The sequence below is a fragment of the Pleurodeles waltl genome, chromosome 4_2, assembly GCF_031143425.1.
Source record: "Pleurodeles waltl isolate 20211129_DDA chromosome 4_2, aPleWal1.hap1.20221129, whole genome shotgun sequence".
Lineage (NCBI taxonomy): Eukaryota > Metazoa > Chordata > Amphibia > Caudata > Salamandridae > Pleurodeles > Pleurodeles waltl.
In genome coordinates this window covers 381,819,261-381,843,272 of record NC_090443.1, presented here as the reverse complement: position 1 = coordinate 381,843,272, position 24,012 = coordinate 381,819,261, and the positions used below count along the sequence as shown (strand labels likewise).

Sequence of the window (24,012 nt, the reverse complement as noted above, 5' to 3'; positions counted from 1 at the left end):
ACAGGTAGTGCTTGTGGGCCTGCAGGACAGGTGTATGGAAATAGATGTCCTGCAGACCCAACACCACTATCAAGTCTCCAGGGATGAGGTTCGACAAGACTTTGGCAAAGGCAAGCATCTTGAATACCTCCAATCAGAAAAAGGCGCTGACAAGGTGCAGGCCACCATCTTCCTTTGCAACAGGAAGTAGATGAGAGTAACAACCACAACCTTGACTGACTGGCGTGGTGTCCCTGACCGCAGGGTTGGTGAATGCCATGGCCTCAGACATGAAAAGGCTGGGTACTCTGAGGAGGTTGAAGGGCTGGCGGTAAGAATAGCTCTGCTTAAGCTATGAAAAGATTGATGAAGTTGGTGTGGCCGAGCAGACAGGCCTAAAGAGCACACTGTGGCCTGAGCGGAGTTGGCCTGGTCCCCAAAAAGACTGGCCTTCTCAACGGTCATGTCCACAAGGGATGACTGAACATTGCCCGAAAAGCCTGTCAACCGTAGACAGGCATGGAGCCATGTGGCAACACCAGCGCTAATTGCTCGACTATGGTGTCCAGACCACAGCAGATTGTGAATGTGGCAGCATCAAAGCCACTGTGAATGTTCTGATTCAGTTTAGTACAAAGGTCTTCTGGTATACAAGGGAGATTTGAGCAACTGAATCCCAGAAGACATGGGAACATTGAGCAAGAAGGCAACCAGCATTAACGGACCAGAGGGCCAAACTGGAAGAGGATCATACCAAAGGTTTCCACTCTTCTTGACTCCCTAGCCAGGGGAGTAGTCGGAAACCGTTTAGGGTTTGTCAGACTAGTGGCATCTTGCACTACTAAGCTCTACGGAGATGGTTGCGGAGACAAAAATGCAAAAGTCTCCTGGGCAGGGTGGTGGTGGTGGGGTCTCACAATCTGGCGATATACTGTGGGACCAGAACAAGGGTTGGCCTAGGTCCTTAAGAGGGTGTTGGTCAGTACCTCACTAATAGGCAGCAGTGGCTCAGTATTGGTCTGCCTTGACTTCAGGAATTTGCAAGGAGGACATTAACTTTGACCTCTAAACAATGTTCCCTCTAATTTATTTTCTTCTGTGTGTGGCGGTGCAAGTTCTTTGTGCACTTCAACCTAGGCTTTGTGCACCAAGCAACAAAAGTATGATGGACGTAGTGCAGAAACTTTTCAAACTCTCATCCCCAGTCACAGATCTGAGTTAAATCCATTGTTCTTTTGCTCACCAGGCCACCCCAGTTTGGAACCAGCCATCAGTCTTGACCCTGCTCCCCATGGGAACAGTCCAGCACAAACTGCCACGTCAGGTCCTCACTGAACTGGAAACATGCATCCTGGACCGGTTTTGTTGTATCAACCCTCATCATCCAAGCTAGCTTAAATCCAGTGGCACAGTGAGCAAGGGACCCACGTCTGGGCACACCCTGGCCACCTAGGGTGACTTTAGCAACACAAAAGGATGATGGATGGAGTGCTGAAACCCTTCAAATACTCACCCCCAGTCACAGATCTGGGTTAAATCCATTGTTCTTTTGCTCACCATGCCACCCCAGTTTGGACCCAGCCATATGCAAATCAGTCTTGACCCTGCTACCTATGGCCTTGTATGGCCTTCAGGTTCATCAACGCACATTCACTGAAGGCAGAGGAGCAGTGACTCAACCCCGGGAACTACAGGCTAACCTGATGCAGATCTGTCACAGACATCTGTTTGTGAACAATTCAGCCCTTATTAATCACAATAATCTCATGATGGAGAGCCTATGGTTTGTTGTGTTGACTCAAGACCAGACTTTGGGGGCAAGACCTAACTCCTTTACCCTTAGTGGCTGCTGGCCATTTCCAACCAGATGGGTAGCTGGGCAAAATGGGTGGGTACTTTTGGTTTCCCCTTAGCAAATGACCCCCTTGTTTTTGAGTAGCCCAGAGGAGAGGAAGATTATAGGCTGGCAATTGGGCAGGCCGTCCACCTATGCTGGTCTGCTAGGAAGTGTCCCGGCCCCTTTAGACCCTTAAATGAGAACCTGCACAGAGTTAGTAGCTGTGAGAAACCCAGTACTTAATTTGAGTCGGTGGTTTCAGATGCTCAGCACCGGCAATTGACAGTCTGTCATATGGTGGCGCTGTCTGTCTAATTTAGAGATAATCACAACAACAGATGTTTATTAATTGAATATACATTAAAATTAATAATATCTGCTGCCCAAGCAATTTGTATAGCTTTGGGGCCATGGAATAGTCTGAACTGCCACACTCGTAGGATTGGATGGTCAGTGTTTGTGTTGGTACTGTTATTGTTAGCCCTGGCAGGCAGGGTAATGTCTTGTGCATGCTACAGTGGCCTCCTGAGGACGTTCCTGGATATATATATATATATGTATATATATATATATATATGTTCACTTACAAAAAAAACAAAGGTTACGGAACATTATAGTTAGGCTCACATTTTAAATATACAAAACCACAGAAATTAACCAGTTATAATTAGTTACCTCCTGTAACTATGACTCCTGGCCGAAGATAACTATAACTCGCACCCTCACCATCCACTACTAATTACCCCACAAATTATAGCACTCATGCCATCTTTCATAACATCATTGATAATATCAATGTAATATTTGCAGGAAAACTTTTGAACTATGCATGGCGGGGGTGCGAGTTATAGTTATCACAGGCCACGAGTTCTAGTTACTTGAAGTAACTAACTATAACTGATGAATTTCTATGGTTTTGTGCGTTTAAAATGTGAGCCTAACTATAGCGTCTCTGTAACCATTGACCCACCGTGTATACATTTCAAGCCCTGGGGAGGTGTGGGGCTTCGGGGGAGGGAGGCAGGAGACCCCACCCCCTGCATTTCTAAATAAAAGCCTCCAGGACTTGGCCCACCTGGGGCTTTATGTTAACAAAGCGCAGGCTTCCGTGCTTTTTAAAAAATTACACCACGAATCCTTCTTGTTCCTATATACAAATTTTAATTTTCTTGAATTTCTCAAAAAACACTGAACAGATTTACATCAAATAGCAAATAGGGCTCTTTCTGGACCAAAAACGACCTTTCTGCCAAATGTGGTATAATTCCATCCGGTGTATTTTGCGCTATCGCTTTTTAATTTTTCCTATGGGAATTAACATTGGAAACGCTCTAAATTTCAAACCGCCCCCCTTATCTCGGCTCCCGCTTGACGGATCACTCCGAAATGTTTCAGACAGCAGCAATCGTGTCTGTCTAATTTTTGGGGAAAAGTTCATGAAGATTCATCAAGTGGCACCAAACCAAACGAAAAACTGCTTTTTCTATAGAAACTAGGTCCTAACTATAACCACCTGCCGTCAACCGTCAGTAGAATGAAGCAATATATACAAACATATTTATATATATCTCACTGGAGAAACCTTATATTTATACTTATATTTAACCAAAAGGTCAAATTCCTTACAGCTGTGTATGCCTAGAGGACTTGGTGGGGTGGGGGGAGGAAAATAATTTCAAAAGATATACAGATTCAGGAGGGATACTGGGCAGAAGAGGCAGGTGGAGTGGGTGGCTGGCCGGCTAGACCACTCTGCCTTGGAAGACCTCCATTTCAAACAGTAAAATACACCAGAGATAGGTTTATCAATAATTCTCTTTATTTAACAATATAAAACAAAAAATAACGGGTACAGTAAAAGACCAGGATATTTCTAACCGAGCGAGTTTTGTGAGGTGGAGTTTTTAGCCCTTATTACATATTGGTGTTTTACAGATTATAGGTTTGAAACTAACTGGTTGGTGCGATTTGTTCATAAAACAGAAGCAAGTGTTGATCTCAGCAGCAAAACAAACTGATCTGCGACCGAAAAGATTTAAAAAACATGGTAGCCAAGATTTCACATCTTCATTTATAATAACAAAAGTAACGCTCACAGCATATGAAGCATTATTAAAATGCTCAGTCACATGAACAAAGAGACTTTAACTTGGAACTAGCTAAACAGCTATTCATAAAGTATTTCACTCATGAAGAAAATATTGTATTTTAAAATCCAAAACAGCGCGGACAGAAATGTGAGGCAATTAAAAAACTTTATTTTTAGTGGGTATCGGGAAGTCGTTCAAATGCAAACCAGAAACCACAGAATAATAATGGCAATAAGGTGATAAATTCATTAGAAATGACAAACTGGTTCTATAATTTCATTCATTATACCTCTACGCCATTCTGCTTTGGAAATCGTCCCAGCAAATAATCTTGTTTCCTTAACTGTGAAAAGCAAACTAAAATCCACATTACATTGGTCTAAAACCTGTATTTTAGAAAGTACAGATGGGCCCACACTTGCTGCAATAAAGAACAGTTTGAAGAAATGTTTGACAAGCCAACCCTGGCTGATGTACTCTTACTCATACATTTGCTTTTTTCTTTCTTTTTTTCAGTCCTGTGTGGTGTTTCCATTACAATACAAGAAGTACACTATCTCCCAAAGAGGTTGGAATTGTGTTCCCACCTTAATCATATTCAAATGAAATGCCTAAAAAAAGTTTTTGGACTGCAGGATGAAAAACAAATATGGCGGCACCACGTCGACGGAATGTTGTCTAGGAGAATGGTAAAGGGAAATCTCTATTCTGAAAAATAAAAAAATATATATTTAAATAACCCTAAGGGCATATGCTGAAAGTTGGTATTTGTTAATGTATGGGTGAGTGATACCTCAATGTCGCTCATACCTCTGCATTCAGCTTGAAGTTGATGTTAAGTACAGGAAAAGTAAGAAACAGCTGAGAGAATTATTGAGCTGTGTAGACCTACCTAGTGAATTCTCTGAACAATCAATAAATACCTCTCAATCTACTACACAAAATTCTAATTTTGCCTTCTCCTGTCCACTCGCTACTTCCAGATTCCAAACAAATGTTCATCCCTTCAATTTATGATACACATGCAGAGGACCAGAGACTTTTAGTACTGCTCCATAAGGTTACCTAAGAGCAGCATCCGGTTTTGGAGAGGAGGGAAAACCTTGACTTTACATTAGATTTCAATTCCAAAATAGGTCTTCGAAAATTAGCTGAGTGAGGACAAGAATTTTCTTTAATTCAAAGTCTAAACTTTGCATCCCCGAACAGCAGACCACACTGCTTGAGAAAAAATGTATAGATGGTATCACTTTTGTCAAGGAAGGCTTGGTTTGGGACTCTTATTTACCACCGACTCCATCACACACTTGGGAAGATGTGCCAGTGTTTCTCACAAGCTTCTTCAATGAAGACATTCAAAGTAGCAGATCTGGACCCGCAAAGGGCAAAAAGACAAAGGGCTGAAGGACTATTCATGGAAATTGCAATTGAGTCTGCCTTACCCTTTCACGAATACATGCACCATTAACAAACCCTGTGTAGCACATAAGAGATTTCCGAAAACTAGCTGGATAAAAGGTGTGCACTTGCTAGTCACCATAAATATACAACCCTAAAATGAAGTTGTATTTAAACCACGAATAAGATGGCTACCTCCCCTGATAAAATCAAAGGCGAGATTCGTTGAGCACTGAATTGTCCTTTCGGGTTTTGGACCATGCGATGAAGCATAAACTGCAGCAACCTCTTGAACCTGATAAAACATAAATTTGAGATTTAACACGTAAAACAAAGAAACTAGAGACAAACCAAAATGGTCTCAAAAAGACTATAAATCATCCAAAATCTGGTTATCTGCTAGCTCTGTCTCTTGTTCATCATGGCATTCCACCAAGGGGACGTCTTCTGCAGGCTGTGTTTCTTCAGTGGCCTGCACTCCAGGCACAGGCGTATTTGGTGCAGAGCTATGCAGCTGCAAAACGGACTTGAACTTTGCGAGAGTTGCGTTTGTGCGAACGCCTAAAGGATCAAAATGAGTGCGGCTCACAAGGAATCCAGCTTGCGCCAGATACTGCAAAAACTTGTTCAATCTGCAGCAAGACACAAATTGCAAAATATGTTATTGACTTTGAGGATAACCACTGCCTAAAGGTATGAAGACTGGTATCAAATTTAAGATGTCGGAGTCCTTACTTTGGTGAGTTCATTCCTCGAATGCTGTGTCTGTGGATGCTGTAATAAAAGCAGGGGTGCTCAGTGCGTGCTTCAAACTTCGGACGTTTTGCTACCGTCTTAAGGATTTCAATGTTTTTCCTCTTGCCTAAAACATAGCAAACGTCAACACGCTTAAAAAAAAGTTTCAAACTAACAGCCGCTGTGATAAATAAATTCGAACTATGTCCTTCTATGTTAACCTAGCCTTTTTCCCTCGATATAACCAAACAGAAATAGACTAGGGGTCAGCAACTTTTTTCCTCCACAAACCTGAAGATGCTTCGTTCAAAACGTTGCAATCACGGCGAAAATTGCAAATTTCAAAAGCTCTGTGAGAAACAGAACTACAAAAGCAGGCTTTGTAGAACAAGACCGCAACAAAAAATACTTAATAGGAACATTCTCTCGAAAAATGTATATGCGGGTATATTCTTCAATCAAAGAAAACTTATTGTAAAGACATGCAGGCTTTTTTGCATCGATTATACAATTTAACAACTTTTGAAACATAAGCAAACTTTATGGAAGAAATTGAAATTTTGCTTACCGGTAGTAAGGACTCCGCATCTTAAGCATACGGAAGGACTCGTCTTGCATATAAACAAGAAACACATTGACCCAGACTGGCTTTGATGACAGGAGAGTAAGATAGTTTGTGGAGTAACAACAATTGGAACAGAAAGAACACAGGGAGAAATGGTTACTTTACAGTTGTGGCTGTGTGAAGGAAATAATCTAAAAGACAGAAGGAGCTCTCGGCTATCAGCTCAGAGGTAGAGCGTGGATTCAAAAGTTCAGAGACCTGGGGGAGATGGAGCGTGATGGGCTCTAGTAAGGGCTTCTTTCTGTGGTATTCCACATCAGCTCCCACTGTCCAACTGGGGGTGGTAGCTTCACCCAAAAGGAGTCACAAAGACCATCCAAAGTTAGTGGAACTCTTAAGGTGGTATATGCTCCAATCTTTAAACCCCTTTTAAATGCATGTATGCCTCAATATTAAAGGTTATCCTGTCACCGGTGTCAAGAAGATGAAAATTAGGATGGCGCCTCTGTGTATGCAGCACCTGAAGGACAGCAAGATGTGTCATGGCACAGAGAGGAAGGGTAGCCAATACAGGCACAGATTTTGCCTCGTAAGGAATTCAGGCAACCACATCAACCCAAGGGTACTCTGAAGATCCAGATGTGGGCAGGACAATAACCTAGCTTCTGACTCAGGTTGGCAACAAAGTGAGCACAGGGAGGGAAGGGGCATGTTGAAATAGGATTAAGTGTGACAGTCACCTAAGCAACTTTTTATGGGTCTACCCCATGATAAGCTAGGGTGCTGCCTTCTAAGGGTTGTTCTCGATTTGTCCATTGAAAGGGTCCTGGGATGCCTGTATGCACCGGCTGCCAAAAGAGTTTCAAATAAGAACACCAGAGGCAGTGGTATTTGAGTGCTTGAACAGGGTTTTGAAGTAGGTAAGGCGGAAAGGAAGGATTACATGGGAAACTCCATTATTACAGGGAATGTGGACAAAATAAGTTAGCAGCATTGTAGGATTCACACAACGGAACATTATAGTCATCTCCAGCGTGGAGACACATGGAATGGGTCATATGAAGACCTTCAAAGAATTGGCAGAAAACTTTGAACTGCACAATTCAGAATTTTATACATTTCTTCACTAGAGACACCCTATTGTGGTAATCCTGGAGTGGAGTCCAATAGAAGATAAAATCAGAAATGGGTCCCATTGAAGGAGCGAACAATATTTCACAAATACATCACACCCTGGCAAATAGCAGCACAGATAAAATGGTTGAAATTAAAACAGCATAGAAAGCAGATATTCAACCACTGGATGAACATGACGAGTGGAAGGTCAAGGCATAGGCTTGAAAAATGGCAATATTAGCTAAACATAGATTGATCAATTTCAAATACATGCGGATTGTACTGCACGCGAGAAAGACTCTGGAATATGGGTTCCCACCTCTCCACACAGTGCCTGAGCAAACAATGGCAAAGTGAGAGGCTCCTAATATAAACGCAGGAAAATATGGAATCCTTGAGTTACACACTGCAACTTTGACAATTAAAACAAAATGCAAAAGGTGACAGAGGACCATTTACTCAGTGATAAATTGATGCCATAGCAAGTTGTGACGATGACACCATGTTAGAAACATATGCGATCTTCATTATTGTTATGTAACAATGTGTTGAAATTAATACAAAGAGTTATTTAAAAAAAAGTAGGAGACAAGAAAAACGTTTTGTACTCTCCATCAGACAGCATCCTCTCCATAAGAACATAAAGGAGTTGGACAAGAAGACCTGCATGCTGCCCATATCACCCAAAGGAGAAAATCAATGACTTGTTTAAGGACGGGACAGAAGAGAGTGTGAATAACGACTACAAACTTGTTGCGATTTAAGCATGTCCAGAGGATCTCAAAGCGGGTCGGTCCTAATATAGTGAGGGAGGGAGTGACTAAACCAGAGTCTGTTAAAGATAGGATTTTTGTTGCATGATCAGACAAGAACATTGGAGTGTGCTAAGGATTGTAACAGATGAGTAATTTCAGCCATGATCGGTGTGGAGGGTGAGGTACTGTACAAGACAGCGAAGGCCATTTGCTTGAGGAAAAAGTTACCTTTGGTAACAATCTTTCTGGTGAATCTCAATCTAACTGCAGATTCCTCACCTTGTGAAGATCCCCAAACTCCAGACTGGATCGGGAAAATTCAAACAGTAATCCTGAGCTACAACAGGGGCCACTGTGTGACTCTGTGTCAATGCCATTACGCTCCGGAAGTGAAAGAGCTGCATATAAGCGCCACCCATGCGTGCTGACATCAGTTTCTTTCTTTAATCTGTCCATGCCATCAGACGTGGAGCCTTCTGACCAATGCAAAAAGCAATGTGAAGATACCTAAATTGGTATCTGTTTCAGAATGAAGAGACCATACTACAGAACGAGAAGGTTGAAGGGTGGTGAGAAGTCTGCACGGGAACAGGTCCGTTACTACTTCTTACACACGGCGACAGAGTTTTACACCCTGGTCCTCCATTGCCTTCGGGTGCAGCACAGAACACATCACACAACAGAGTTGTGCACAGACCCTAAGCACCACAGACCTTGTGAGGGTCAGTCAGTGCTTCCTACAGTTTCAGCACAGCTTGAATCCTGTTGTTTTTGGTATGGACATTCTTCCTTAGCACATTGCCTAAAACGTTTCGGAAGTTCTTGGAAGAATATCAAGAGGGAGAAGGGCCTGGATCCACATCAAACCACCAGAAAGAAAGGAACTGACATCAGTGCATGAGGTGGCACTTTTATGCTCTGTGCCCGGCAGGCCTGTATAATACCACCTTCAGGGGCGCTGGAGTACTCCTGGAGAACTGTCTGGATCGAGTGTGGTACTTGGGGGTATTCTGAAGGTGAGGAACCTTTGGTTAGAAATATTTATCAGACCCTTTGGGAAAAAAGATGCACAGCGTCATCCACTCTAGCAAGAAACTGCTGCACCAGCAAGGTGGCAGAGTTGACATTATAATCGTCCATTCAAGATTGAATTATGGTTTTGAAGGCACTTTCACCATCATAGCGGGCTGCTATAGCTCCCCCTCTTATATTCAGGAATCAGTTCAAGATAGGGAGCTATGTCATTGCAAAGCTGACAGTCATACTGACCTATCACCAGGGAGCTCGCCTCGGACAACAGTGGCTGCCAGAGAAGAAACTCACTGTCCAAATGCATTCTTTCACCACCCATTTCTATTTGTTGGGGTAGTTCATGGAGACATCAGACTATGGGTGCAATGTTTGTGCTGCTGAACCACCATGGAATCTGTTTTGGGCTCTTCTAGGAGGACCTCTAAAGATATATAGAAAACAGTCTTCAAGTTGAAATGCTAAAATGTTGACAAATCTCTTAGGTGGCCTCGAAACTGAGAGCAAAATTTGGCTATATCTAGTGGAAAATTGATTGCTGGAGCATCTTTCTTTTCATTCTATCTGTAATGTAGACATCACATTCTTGCGAGTCATGGGTTGGGGCAGCATCAGAGACTTAACCTTCTTCCTTCTCTGCACACATCTTCATCTTCAGCACCAGGTCAGGTCTGAAACACAGGAGTCCCAGGCAGAGAAAATTGAGATGGAACCAGGTGTGGTGGCGGCAAAGGTTGCTGCTGTTGTAGTAGTGTTGGCAGCACAATATGGGGTGGAAGATAATGTTGTTGCTTTTGCGGAACCTGGGGTTGATGAACAGAAGGAAACCTCACAAAAAACAAATAATCATTAAGGACTATAAAACTGAGTATCAAGTTAACAGGAACCTTACCATAGTTACCATAGTTAGCCAATGGTAACTGGCCTCATCATATATGACCTCTTCAGAGCACTGATCATAATGTCTATTTTAGTATGGATGATACTACTACCAACCATCATGATGATCATCATTTTCATGGTACAGTGGTATATGACCTGGGAAAATGTTGGAAACTTCCTGATTTGGACCATCATTATCTTGCAATTTTACGTTTAGAACATCTGGGCTATAAGCTGGCTACAGGGACAATGAACTCAAAATCTTCTTCATCCCATTCAATATGACTATCCAGAGTCTTTGCCACATGGGTAGGAAATACTTTGCTAGGGGATGTACACCATTTCAGTAGTGCAGGAGGTAGGCATAGTAGGAATCGATTTCGCCATCTGCAAGGATTTTACTATGCCGAAGTCATAGTGCCTTGCTGACTGGTTATTCACTGATGAGATGATCATCAGTGGAAAAGCGTTGATGTGAATGCAGTCGGTGGGATAGTGATTGATAAAGATGTTGGAGATGAAGCCGTCATGGACACCGTAGACAAGATAATACTGAATTTCTTATATGGAGTGGCCACTGGTGTGGTCCTCATTGAAGGGAGTTTCATTGAGGGAGCCTCGGACGGTGACTGGAACTTCTCCATCATGAGAGGGGTGCAGCTTTCGTCTTGGGAGGTGAGGCCACAGCCATCGTTAATGGAGCCTGGCTCATCCAGGATCAACCCATACAGTGAAACAAACATAACTGATACTTGATCTATTAGAATTTCCACAAAGACCCATCTCCCAACTTCTTCTGAAAATGAAGAAACTATGCTACCCATGAACCTTTTGCTGGCCAATATAGCCATCCCTCTAAGGGCTGCCAAAGCACAGGGAAGTTGCAACAGTTGGATGGGGTCCCATGTAAAAAACTTGCCCTTGCTAATGTGATTCAACTGAAGAAACACTATAGATGGCATTTGTTCTTCCAGCCAGCTCAAGATTGTTTTTCGATTCCTTGAATTATTGAGAAAATTAACATTCATAGTTACAAAACTGAATTTAAACATGCTTGCAGAATTCAATTTCTAATGGGATATTCCTGATCCCTCCTGTGATTTATCTTTCTCAGCCTGCTTATACATCAACCTCCCTTTAAAGAAAGTTAATTTATCTTTCTGGAATCATGACGTTTCTACCCCAGCCTGCCATTCTGCCCGACAATCAAGCTCCTCCCAACCCACCTACCTCTTCCTACTATCACCTGTCACCCCCTTCACCAAGCCCTGCCAAACCCCCAGCTCCTTCCCCCCTTATATCCTTTCTGCTAGCCACCTCCCCTTAGTGAAGACCCACCCTAGCCTCACCAAGGACACCCCCCTTCCCATATGTGGTGAGCTGGAATGCACCCTGTGGTTAGCAATGCGTGGAGTTCCAATGTCCTACCTTTTTACGTTTTACCTTTACCATGAGCCTTACTACAATCCTTAGAGAGCGCTATATAACATATCTGAGATTCCTGTGCAAATAGCTTCTGTTCAAGTGTGGTTAAGTTCAGTTCTAATACTTATGATAACATTATTTAAGTAATCCTATAGATCATAGAACATTCTCCCATTCAAATCCAGGTCAAATCTACCGCAATCATTTCTGACAACTCCAATATTAGCGTTATTACAAATGTATAATGAGATTTGTTTACTTCTGCATCTCCATCATTTCCCCTGAAAACATTTCTGCAATTATTTGACGAAAAAGCTGACCCGTATCAATGGTTGTTAAGGCTTTGACTGTTCCTTTTGCAAGTATTTTTAATGTAGCAAGCTGGACCAGGCTCGCCTGAGCACCCATAGACTAAAAAGTGGGAATCATCTATTTAAATGGTCTCTATTTCCTAGATGACTTGTACAACATGTCCGAGAAGATATGGAAGATGAACCTATTCAGGGCCTAATATTCCTTGTGTTTTACAGATTTTGTCAATATTTTCTCCTTTACCCTATAGTTTCAGATTTCATCTCAAATTTGATTGCTGTTACTTATTTTCCTGGTTCTCTGGTCGAACTTGAAGCAATTTCTTTTGGAAATGAGGGGTTTGTTGTACCAATGTGCACGTGTACCTTTCCAGTATGAATTCCTTTGTTGAAGGTCAAGTATTTGGTTTGCCAAGATATAAATTTTTTCTTCGAGGCCTGGGAGCTGTACACCCATGGCTATTGAGAATACTGCTTGGCTTGCTTTCAAATCTTTTAACTCCATCATGTTTGCTTGAAATAAAGAGATAGTTTGATTAGCAGTGGTCTGTGTTACATTATCCAGCATCTCATCTTGGCTTTGATTGTGCCCTTGGTTAGCTTCATGAAATGTTATAATGCTGGATATTTTTGCAACATTAGGCTGCCCAGGACTATTCTGATTGAGAGTCTGCAAAGTAGGCTCAAGCATGTGAAGGTTCCAAGAGCCATTTCCTGTTTGAGTTTGTGTTGTTGCAGATGTCCCTCCAGGCTTTTTCCGTGTTCATATTAACTGTGAGGAAACAGGCTTTTTTCAGGTTTACCGCCCACTTTTTGCCCCCATTTAGACAAGTAGGTACTGGTGTAATGGTTCTGAAATGCCATGAGCCCTGCTAAACAGGACTCAGTGCATGTGCTCTGACCCTTAAAATGGATACTGTTTGATTTGCTTATCCCCAGTTGACATAACCTGATTTACTTGTAAGTCCCTAGTATATGGTGCCATGGCTAACTAGGGCCTGTGAGTTGAGATGTCTTGTGTGGACTGCAGCACCAGTTGTGTACCCACGAATATGACAAGGAAAAACATGGCTTCTAGACGGCCACTGCATATTGGAAGGGCAGTTTAAAACTGCTTTCTCAACTTTGCCATTAAAGTAATGGTAAAGCACAAACCTTACTTTTTAATGCATGCTTGTCATCCCTATGGCAGGCTTAACAGGCCCTAATGCAGGATGCTGCATGTTGAAAAGTGGAACCTGTACTTTTACATGTTCACATTTACACACCTTTATTCGGGTATCAGCCATAAAAGGATAAAACATCGAAATAATCATCGTCATAAAATATTAAATAATTGTACAAATACTATAAAAAAAAGTAAAAAAAATTACATGAGTAATAAATAGTACTTCTAAAAAAATCTGAAAATACATCAGTTAACAACAGTCCTAGCGCTAAGAAGCCAATTGTTTCTATAGTTTGTGTCCTGCCCAAGCATTATCAATATCCCATGGGCTATCAGTAGAGGCTAGATAACCATTTTATAACAGTTAGCGACTGTAAAAAAAAAAAAAAAAAGGGAATGAAAAACTCAGTGAGTGGAAAAAAAAGGTCATTTAAGCTCTCACTTTGTGTAAATTAGCTGAAGATATATCCTAGGCATAATGTATATCCGGAGTCCATTAACTTGCAAGAGAGAGCTCCCATTTGCCATTTCAGGCACCATAAATTTAACTGTAGGGGTTTATCTGGGTTAGAACACCTAGAGCCTCAGGCCCGCCTTGTCTCTGATAAATGGAATTGCTTAAAGAAACCGGCTTATACCAAAAACAACAAATGGAATAGTACTAGATCTCAAGAATCTAGCCGCTTCGTTATAGTTTCTGATTCCTACGTTCCTGCAAATAGGTCGAATCCATTTTCTCCTTAGTTTGTCATAAGCTTTGCAGATTAAGAGAACGTGATCCGCCGTTTCAGAGGTCTCCATATTACACAACCCACATGTCGCCTCGTGTCGTTTCCCACTCTGGGGGCCCCATTTAGAAGTAAAAGCCCTGACCTGGAGAATCCCATATCGAAACTTCATAAATAGTACTTTTGCTCGCCTGGGTTGGATAGTATCTATCCATTCCTCAGCTCTCGGTATTGGTTTAATATCCAGGAAACTTGAGGTCAGTCTACCTAGGTCCTTGCTGTGGAGGGGGCTGATTAGAGAGAAGTCCCAATATGCTTGCTTTAATCGAATCTTAGATTGTGTTGTGAGTGTATGCGGTTCTTCCCAATAGGATTTCAGCCCTAAATTGTAGAACCAACACCTTATGTGGTGGAGCCACGGATGGAGATGGTCTTGTCCAGGTCCATGATCTCGATTAGTACTTGCCTATATTGGATCAGTTCAGGAGTTGTCCAAAGTCTACACCAGTAAAGCAATGGCCTCAGGGCTGCCAATTTACTTATTTGTTTCATATTAATATCATAAGTTAGAGGAATCAATGGAGTAGATGGAGCCAATCCCAATACCCCCCTCATGAAATTGTTTTCCTGGGTTACCAGCGGGGTTAAGTTTGTGATTCCCCAGAGCTCGGCACCATATAAGGCAGCAGCCTGTGCTTTGTACCTATAGATCTCAAATACTGGTGAAACTATCCTGGATCTTGAGCTTTTGTAATTTTTACTAATCGCCATGGAACTGTGGACTAAGGAGATTTCAGCTTTATTAACGTGCAGCGCCCATGACAGCTTGGCGTCCAACAATATCCCTAGATAGTTAAAGTTTTTTACTCGTTCCAATTCCTGCACTCTAGTCAGAATGTTTCTCTTGAATGCTTTATGGGGGTTGACGGTCAGATATTTAGTCTTATTTGTGTTTATTTCTAGTCCCTTCGAGCCACATTACTCACTAAATTTCCCTAGTAGCGTTTGCAAGCCCATGGGAGTTTGAGATATTAAGATGGTATTGTCTGCAAAAAGGAGGGCAGGAACTGGATCACCATTCAGTCTTGGAGAGTCATGGTTACTCTGTTTTAGGAACTCAACCAGATCATTAATATATAATGAAAAGAGAGTTGGGGCAAGCACACAACCCTGCCTCACCCCCCCTCTTGATGGGTACTGGGTCTGTCAACTCTCCCTTTGGACCCCACTGAACCTTTGCAAATGTGTTTTCGTGCAACCTCTCTAACTGGCACAGGAGACTCCCCGGCATGCCCTGTTTCTCTAAAGCAGCCCATAATGAGTCTCTTGGCACCAAATCAAAGGCCGCACGCAAATCCACGAAACAATATAGAGGTGGCCCTTCATTAATTTAGTGTATTTCCACATTATTGCCAGTAGCCTAAGGCCTGATCGATTGTACTTGCCTGCTGTCTAAATCCTGCTTGATATATAGTCAATATGCTGTTTTCTTCTATCCAGCAGCTCATTCTATTCAGCAACTGCCTAGCATAGATTTTTTTGCATAACATCAATGAGTCCGATTGGCCTATAATTCCCATGATCTTCCCTAGATCCTTTTTTATAGACTGGGATTATTTCTGCCCCTTTCCATGTCTCAGGCACTGGACCTCCCCTTGCTATAGCGTTGCTTAGTAGATTTATATAGGGTGCCCAAGTTTCTATACTATGTTTGAACAGATCCCCAGGGATCTTATCCAAACTGGGGGCTTTTCCTGGCTTGATCACTTTAATGGCAGTCACCGTCTCCTCCAGGCTGAATTGTATATCAGGTAGAATGCCCCAAGTAGCTAGAATTTTGTTGGTGGAGGAATAAAAGTCAAGGTTGGGGGGATCAGAATAAAGGTATGTAAAATGGTTAAACCCACGCTTTGGAGTCTATATGATGTTCTGTATTGAATATCCCCACTTTACTGCCGTGAGTAACTATTTTCCAGAAGGTCATTGCGTCATTACGTTTGGCTGCTTCCAGCAGATCTTGCCATTTTTGATCCTCCCAATTACTTTAGGCTGTAGCCAGTATTTTCTTATAGCTAGTCCTTGCCTGTTGTACAGCTAGTGGATTTTTTTGTTTTAGGGTCTCTATCAATATTGTTTTCCCCTCCCTGCATTTGATGGTATACCATGGACTGGATGGGGTGGTTTGCACCTTCTCCTTTTTATGCTTTTGCTGTATCTGTTTGGTTAGGTAAGGTCTTAGTGCAGTGCTCATTGACTGATGGATTGCCATAATGGGGATATCAATACAATTTTTATGAGCATGAGGCTCCAAAAGATCAGCATATATATTATAGATATTTGTCATAACACCCAAGTTGCCTAATATTGCTGGCCATTTTACAACCCTTCTATTATTGCTAAGAGTGGGTTGTAACTCCACCTTATCATGTTCTATATGTTCCAGATCCAGGAGGTGGCCCCTGAGTTCGATTATTAGCGGAAAATCCTTTTGTCTATTTTAAAAGCCACCAGTCTTTCCTTTGTACTTATGCTATGCATAATATAGTCTATTTTCGAGGTTGAATTGCCTCTCTGGAATGTATCCATATTAAGGCCTCCTTCACCCACTCTGCCATTACACGCCCTCAGTCCGTGCTTTATTGTGAGGCCCATAAGTTGCAGGGCGGCCACAGTACCAGGGACAGTTTTTTCTATTGTTAGATGGGGGATTGCTCTCGTTCGGTTTTAGTCTTCTGCTAAATGTTCAAGTCCAATTATAGGTTCATAGTTACAATTAAAATCGCCCCCTATCATAATAGTCTCTCCTACTGGAATCTTTTTGAGCAAGCCATCTAATAATTCTACTTCAGGTGACTCCAGATTTGTCCTTCTAGGCCTTATATACACATTGAACAGGTGGGATATCACCTTATTTTTATTTCCCAATACCAACTACAAAATATCCTCTGACTCTATGACTTGTGTACGTATCTCGATATTTAGTGAAATTTTCACCCATGCAACCAACCCCCCAGACGGCCTCCCTCTGGCTGCTGAAGTTGCTCTAATAAAAAAGGTTTTATATCCCAATTTGTGTGGTGGGTCCTTAAGCCAGGTCTCTTGGAAGAGACAAACATGATAATGATCGATGTAGTCCTGCCATTCAGGATTTATGAGCTTACTTTTAAGGCCCGCTACATTCCAGGAGATCATAGTGACTATTCCCCTTCCATTTAAGGTCGTGACGTTAGAAGTGGGGCTCAGGGATGTGGTCAATTCCTTCCTACGGGGCAAATACTCCCCTATACTCCCTACCCCGCTAGCATGATATTTATTCCCTTCATGGGGCTCAGCTACTGTTGAGTCCCCAATTGGTCCCACATGTGCCTGATCTAACTGGGTTAGTCAATCTACTGTTTCAAGATTGGAATCTCCATTTCTCATTTGCATTCCCCCATTATTATGTTTGACCCTCTGGACTATGGCTTTGGTAATGAATGGGTCCGGGCTAAATCTCATAACATTAATTTTGGGGGCAGTGGTTCTCTGTTCCATATCAATCATACCTTCAGTTAATCTTCCATCCCTAAATGTCAGTGCAAGAACGTCCTGCTTCCCCGTCTCTCCTGGCATTCTTTCTGCCCTCGTAATATCTGAGCGGATTATAGATAGGCAGTGTCTTTTGGACCTGATCCAGTGTATAAGCTTATTCTTTAAGGAATCCTCATCTTCTATGCTATTTTGGGCCAATTTCGGAACATTTAACAGATAAACAACATTGGTCCTAGTAGGACTCTTTCCCCCCTCAAAATAACGGCTCCATGTGGTGGGAGGGATACGATCATTATGTGCTAGGGAATAGGGCTTCGAGGTAGGTACCGCCTTTTCTTTTTGTAGCCCTGCTTCCAGGCGGGGTTCTCTTCGAAAGTTCCCTGTTTCTTGGCATAGAACTCCAGCCTTGCTTATAGAGTATTTCCCTCATTTACCCCTCTCATGCATCCCTGTGATCGATGTAAAATCTTGGCTATAACTGGCATAGGGATGGGGTGGGCATTCAAACTTTGAGGACGTGTGGATCTACCTTGTGCATGTAGTGGTGCTAAGGGGTTCTCCTTTTCACTCTGAGCTCTGTGGGTTCCCCTGTCCCCCCCCTTTTCCACAATATCTGATAAGGTTCTTACTTCGTGTTTTAACTCCCTAACTTCCTGGATTAAGCCAGAAAGTAGATCATAGAGATCTACTAGAGTTCTTGTTTTGTGCTTTAAATAATTCTCTAGTTCTTGATTGGGTAATGATATCTTCTCTCTAGCTGACTGTATTATTGGGATGATTTGATCTAGCTCATCCACAGATCCCCCCTCCTGTGCATTCTGTACTTTATTAGTAACGAGTTCTGCCAAGACTGCGTACTTGTTGGAGCACACAGCATCACTCTTCTGCATGTGGCCCTTCTTCCTGATACTATCTATGGTGCTTGGGTGTATGGCTCGAGTTATGGCATCTTTGGGGCTACCTGTCCTAATATCGGGCGATACCTTCCCCTCTTGCTGGCTAACACTCTCAGTCAGTTTATCTTTCTCTATTTCAGCTTTCTTTGTGTAGTAGGAGGTAATCTTTTTATCAGGACCTTCCCGGGGGGTAGCCCTATTGCTTAATAATGAGCTATAGTACAGTTCTCGCCTGCATTCCTAAGTTTTTTTGTGGATTTCTCCTTCCCCCTTGGGTTTTCTGATGCCTTGCGTTTTCCCATGTCTTTAGTCACCTATTTAATGCTTCGGCTCTACTGGAACCAGTTCCAGGCCTCAGGATTCTTGCCCTGATGGTGTTGGTTGAAGTGGCCTAAAGTGCCAGGCACGGATTACTTAATCCCTGAGGAGACTAGGAGGTAAAGTCCTTTTGAATACAGGTAGGTACTTTTGTTATTTTTGATTAAAGGGCCCGCCTCGAGAATGTCTGGTCCTGCTTGTCAATCTCCGCTGTGGGGTGGGAGTATCCCACGCGCTGGCTGTAAACTTGTTGAGTGAAGCCCTCCAAGTTATATCCAATTAGCTTTTGTGATAGAAAAATTTGGAGGAAGGTCTAGTGAAGGTAGGGCTGAATAACGAGTATTGGCTTCTCAGATTAAATGTGACAAATGTTAAGATTTAAGCTTTACTCTCTTAAATACAAGCAGGTCTCTTGCTGGAAAAGAGAAGGGGGGGCCCAGCCCAGCCTCCTCCGGGCTCTGGCGGGCAATATCGAGCACACTACATTATTAAAGGGGGACTTAGCCCCCACCCCGTCAGTATGGCTGGAATCCTCAGTAAAGTCCTTTTTTAGAAATAAGCGCCGACACAGTACCTTCAGGCAGCCATGGACTTATGAGCTGCCTAATCCAGACGTCTTTGGATGGATGTCAGGGGGGTGGCCCTGCCCTGCCTCTTCCTGGCAATGACGGGCAAGAACGGGCAAGGACGGGCAAGAACGGGCCCGCCCTTTGCCCGGGCGCCGCCCGCGCGCGTCCAGCGACTTCGGGAGCACAATTTAATTTTTAAAGGGCTCCTGCCCCAGAAAGCTGTTCCCCGGCACCTCCAACGCGCTTCCCGACATGGCGGGAGCGCAATTTAATTTTTAAAGGGCTCCTGCCCCAGAAAGCTGCTCCCCGGCACCTCCAACGCGCTTCCCGCGACGGCGGGAGAGCGATTTAATTTTTAAAGGGCTCCTGCCCTAGAAAGCTGCTCCCCGGCACCTCCAACGCGCTTCCCTTTTACATGTTCCACCAGTAAAACCCCTAAATTGTCATTTTTACAGTGGAAACGCTAGTAGCCTCTTTGGGAAGTACAGAGTTACAGGCTGCTACCCCAGCCTTGCTAACTTTCGAATAGGACTACTAAGGCTAGTACTGTTTAGTATCAAAACAATCAGTGCATTAAATCAGATTTAATGGTTAAATCAAATTTAATGTCACTGGTGGACAATGTGCAACTTTAGTAGTTGCTACTTCAGTTGCCCAAGGTTTCCAGTGCCAGTTTAGTGGTGTATACGGGGTTTTACCTGTAGACAGCTTACTGCCCTTCTGAGGAAACATGCTAATGACTCCCAGGAAAGGACACAATAGGGGCCTGCATGAGAGGGAGATGTTACCTCCCTCCTGCAGAAAGCCACACAGGTGTTAGCCCAAAAGGCAAACTTCGAAGGAGAAGCTGCCTTTGAGGGGCACGTGGCTAACACTGGAGAGAAAGGGGCCACCCTACTATATAGGCAGACAGGCTGGCACTGGGGAGAGGAGAAGCCAGTTGTCAAAGTGGTCTTTCCAGGGGTGTGTATCCCCTTGTTAGCCACGTTTGGGGTTTGGCTTGGGAGCTCTGTGTGTCGAAAGAGGGATCGCTCCTTGTTGGGAGTGGACACAATGGCACATCCTCGGGTAGCCAGATGCCACACTTCACAGGAATTGGTCATTATCAGAAGGGAGGGAGCATGGTAGCCCATTGGCTACCAACCACATCCTAGCTTGAGGGCATTTTCTGAAGATAAATATGGCACCCCTGACACCTACAACTCAGATCTTGACAAACTTAGAAGAAGAATCGAAGAAGGACTGTCCTGCAGCACTGAGGGACCAGCAAAGAGAGGTTGCACCAATGAGGACTGGACCTGCTGGCTAGCAAAGAGAGGGACTGTGCCTGCTGTGCCCTGCTGAAAGAGATGTCTCCAGAGCCGTTCAAGCCAAGAGAACTCCAAGGGTTAGCTTACTGGCTTCCTGATCACAGCACAGGGACATAACAGCTGAAGAAGCCTGCTGGGGCAAATTGGTAGCCCAACTTCTTCAATCTGCCACCACTGCCGCTGTGCAGCACTGAGGACTAGATTCCGATGCACAGAGTTGCACCCAAGTTTGCAGAGCCTGGGAGTGCTGTTGGAGAGTTGCTGGGACCTTCAGAAGGTGAGTTATTGACGCAGGAAGGCCTGGCTTGTGACCACGACAACAGACGACTGGTAGCCCACTGGCAAATGGACTAGCTAGATCTGAGAGGATTTTGTGGGGCAACCATGCAACCAGCACCCCCTCACCTTCTTCATGGACCACGGAATCCCTCCAAAAAGACCTCAGTTGACCTTATCAAAATCACAGCATCCTGACAGCATCTTCAGCAGGGCCGGCTGTAGCGCTGCAATCTTTTTTGCCCTCCGCCCCTTGACCTCCTCCTTGGACTCCGTCAGTACCACCCAGCAAAAGTAACCCTCATCCCTCCATAGCCCCTCTCTCTGGATTAGTAAAGCTGGCTTTACTAATCCACTCAACTAACCACCTAAAATACAGATCTGTTCTTTGCAGGAAGCACATTAACCCTCTCTGCTACTTTATGGCAAGTCAAAACTGCCACTGGACAGAACTCCCTTCTCTCTCGCAGGAACAATCACAAGAGGTATTGTGACATTTTAATTGCTGCCTGAAAGCCGGACGCACAAGGAACTTTGAAGCATGTGCTTTTACTTCGTATGTTAGTTGCTAAGTCCTTGCTAAACACAGCACCCTTCACCACCTCTCTGAGGTCAGTGCCACTCTTCTAGATTAGCAACAAAGTGCGCCTGCACCGGTTGCAGGTCCTGATCGTCAGCATCCTTCATCCCTTTCATCAGGAGCACTCCTTAGCAATTGATTGCAATGCGGATAAAATGTGTGGATCAGCTGAAGGACTGCGTTCCCTGTGAAGGTAACTGTTCTTGAGGGCCTTTCTGGTCCCCACGACTAGCTCCCTGCTGAAGTTAGTCACCCAAGTACTTCTAACCGACCGCTTTGACACTTACCTAAGCTTTCTTTGAAAAGGTTTCCAAATGTCCCACTCGTTGACTTTGCCAAGACTTGTTTGCAATTGAGTGAATTTGTTTGGAATCATTATTGAGTGTAAAATCTTTATCTCTAGCACCCTTTGGTGGATATTTTTAATTCTAGTGTTCTTATAGAAATAGTCTATTTTTCTTCATTGGTGTCAAATTTGAGTGCTGTGTCAACTTCTTCTTCAATTGTTTTGGTGCTTTACACTTGTTACTCTGTGTAAACCTTACTGCTAAGTGTCACAGCTACCCAGGAATGAATGGAGGGCGTGCCAAACCACAAAGAAGGGTCCTGAAGGGGTTGGTAAGGGTATTACATGGTGAGGTTGCACAACCACACCATGTAATACACCCCATTTCCTGACATTAAACCTCATATTAATACTGTTAACTTGATCATTGCTGCAATTCAACCTTGTGTCCAGGGTGGGGCTTAAGCTTGGCTATGAAGGATAGCTCTTAATTGTTGAGCTTGCCCATTCTATATTGGTCATCCAATGAAGCAGTTTGTATTCCCTATGCTAGATCTTCTCAACTCTGCTTCTGAGCAGATTACGGAATTTCTATTGCTACTTTCACCGTGTTGCTGAGAAATATTTTCAGGGGCCCTGCCGGGCTCCCATGCTTGGATTGTTTCCCCAGCCAAAATTTACTTTCTTGTCCCTTCCGAATTGTTCAACAAACTTACCAAGCATATTGCTAAAGCTCCTGGACCCCCTTTAGACACTGCAGATAGATTTCACCTACGGCTTAGTATTTTGATTGGGTTCTGCTCAAGAGCTGAAAGTTCTAGTCCCACTGCCCACCCACTTTGTTTTGAGTCTGAAAATTAATAACTGAATCTATGACATTAGCAGAGAATGCATCTTTCTCCTTAGGTTTCGCAACAAGGGCCTGTCTGAACCTCAGGAGGTGCAATCTTCTTAAAAGAAAGTTGGAGTTGGCCATTTTTAGGGTCGAGCGCGGGCAAGTGTTCTGGACCATGTTGTAATCTCTCTGTGGGCTTCTAACCACACCTATGTCATACCTGTCACTTTCAATAGTTCGTGGGCTTGCCTTTTAAAAATCAGTTGATTCCATTTGTGAAAGGAATGCATAGGTTATGCCTTTCCCATTGTTCAGCCCTCCTTGAGCGCACCGGTAAACTACTGAAAACACGAGGCTCTGTGTTTTCATCTGGTTTCTGGACTACTTTATCTTGTCATTTCCTGCGCAGTGCGATCTCGCTGGGCAGAAGTCGAGCGCTTTGCATGACATGGACCCTATTACATGGATAATTGCACTTTTGATGGTTACATGGATAATTGCACTTTTGCCGGTTACATGGATAATTGCACTTTTGCTGATAAGTTCGCTGTAAGCGAACCTCTGTTTCCTTTTCTGTGTCTTCTTCACGATCATGGCGACCATCGGCTCGCATATGTCAAACTGCTTTACTTTTGCATTATTAGTTTATGTGGCAAGAAAAGTCCAGTTAGGAGTTTACAACGCTAATAGCTCTAACGTGAGCAAACGCGAGACCCGTCGCATTGCAAATGCTTGTTGCTTTTTGTTGCTGGATAGCCAAGCCATTTCCTAAAGGCAGACGGGGTAGCTTTGGCCTTCACTTTCAGCATCAGTTAACGTTGATTAAACTCTGAATCAATAACAGTTAAAGGTTGTTACCAAAAAGATGCTATCGCCGGGTGGTTGTGTACTGTGAGCTCTTATCAAGCGTATTCAACTTTCCTTTTTCCCTTATGACTTTCAAAATTCATAATCCGAATCGCATTTAAAAATACCCATGAGCTCTAGCGCTTTCACCCCCTCCTGCTGCCTCTTACCTGAAGGCTTTTGAAATTTCAGTTTCTGGCACCATAGTTGTGATGACAGTGGAGCTATATATAGCAAGCCGGCTTTTACCCGCTAAATAAAAATAGATGGGCTAGGCTGTGCAGGCAGTATTTGTGCCTTAAATACCGGGTTTTGGGTGCGGACATTCCTGCGTCATCCCTATTCCTGCCGTGGGTTGTCCCTTCTGTTGATCTTTTGTCCTGGAATGCTCTAGCCGCTTCCTCCACTGAGAGCCTCAACACATTAGGCATGCTCCTTAAAGGCCCACGCAATTGTAAGTAAGCGTCAGGCACCAGTCTGTTTTAATGAATCTCTTGCCTCTGGTCACATGCCATAAACCTGGTCAGGTGCAGGAGCTGGAAGAGGC

The 24,012-nt window shown here is 43.5% G+C and overlaps 1 protein-coding gene across 4 annotated transcripts in view; it reads right to left on the bottom strand.

Annotated features, from left to right (window-relative positions):
• Nucleotides 1-4,054: 4,054 nt before the first annotated feature.
• TRMT1L (tRNA methyltransferase 1 like) overlaps nucleotides 4,055-24,012 on the bottom strand; it is a 274,234-nt gene continuing 254,276 nt past the window's right edge. For all 4 annotated transcript variants that reach the window (XM_069231501.1, XM_069231499.1, XM_069231498.1 and 1 more), the window contains exons 17-18: nucleotides 6,040-6,166; nucleotides 4,055-5,936 (exon numbers count right to left, since the gene is read on the bottom strand). In XM_069231501.1, the coding sequence (XP_069087602.1) occupies nucleotides 5,675-5,936; nucleotides 6,040-6,166 (389 nt within the window). In that variant the 3' untranslated portion in view covers nucleotides 4,055-5,674. The remainder of the gene's footprint in view (nucleotides 5,937-6,039; nucleotides 6,167-24,012) is intronic.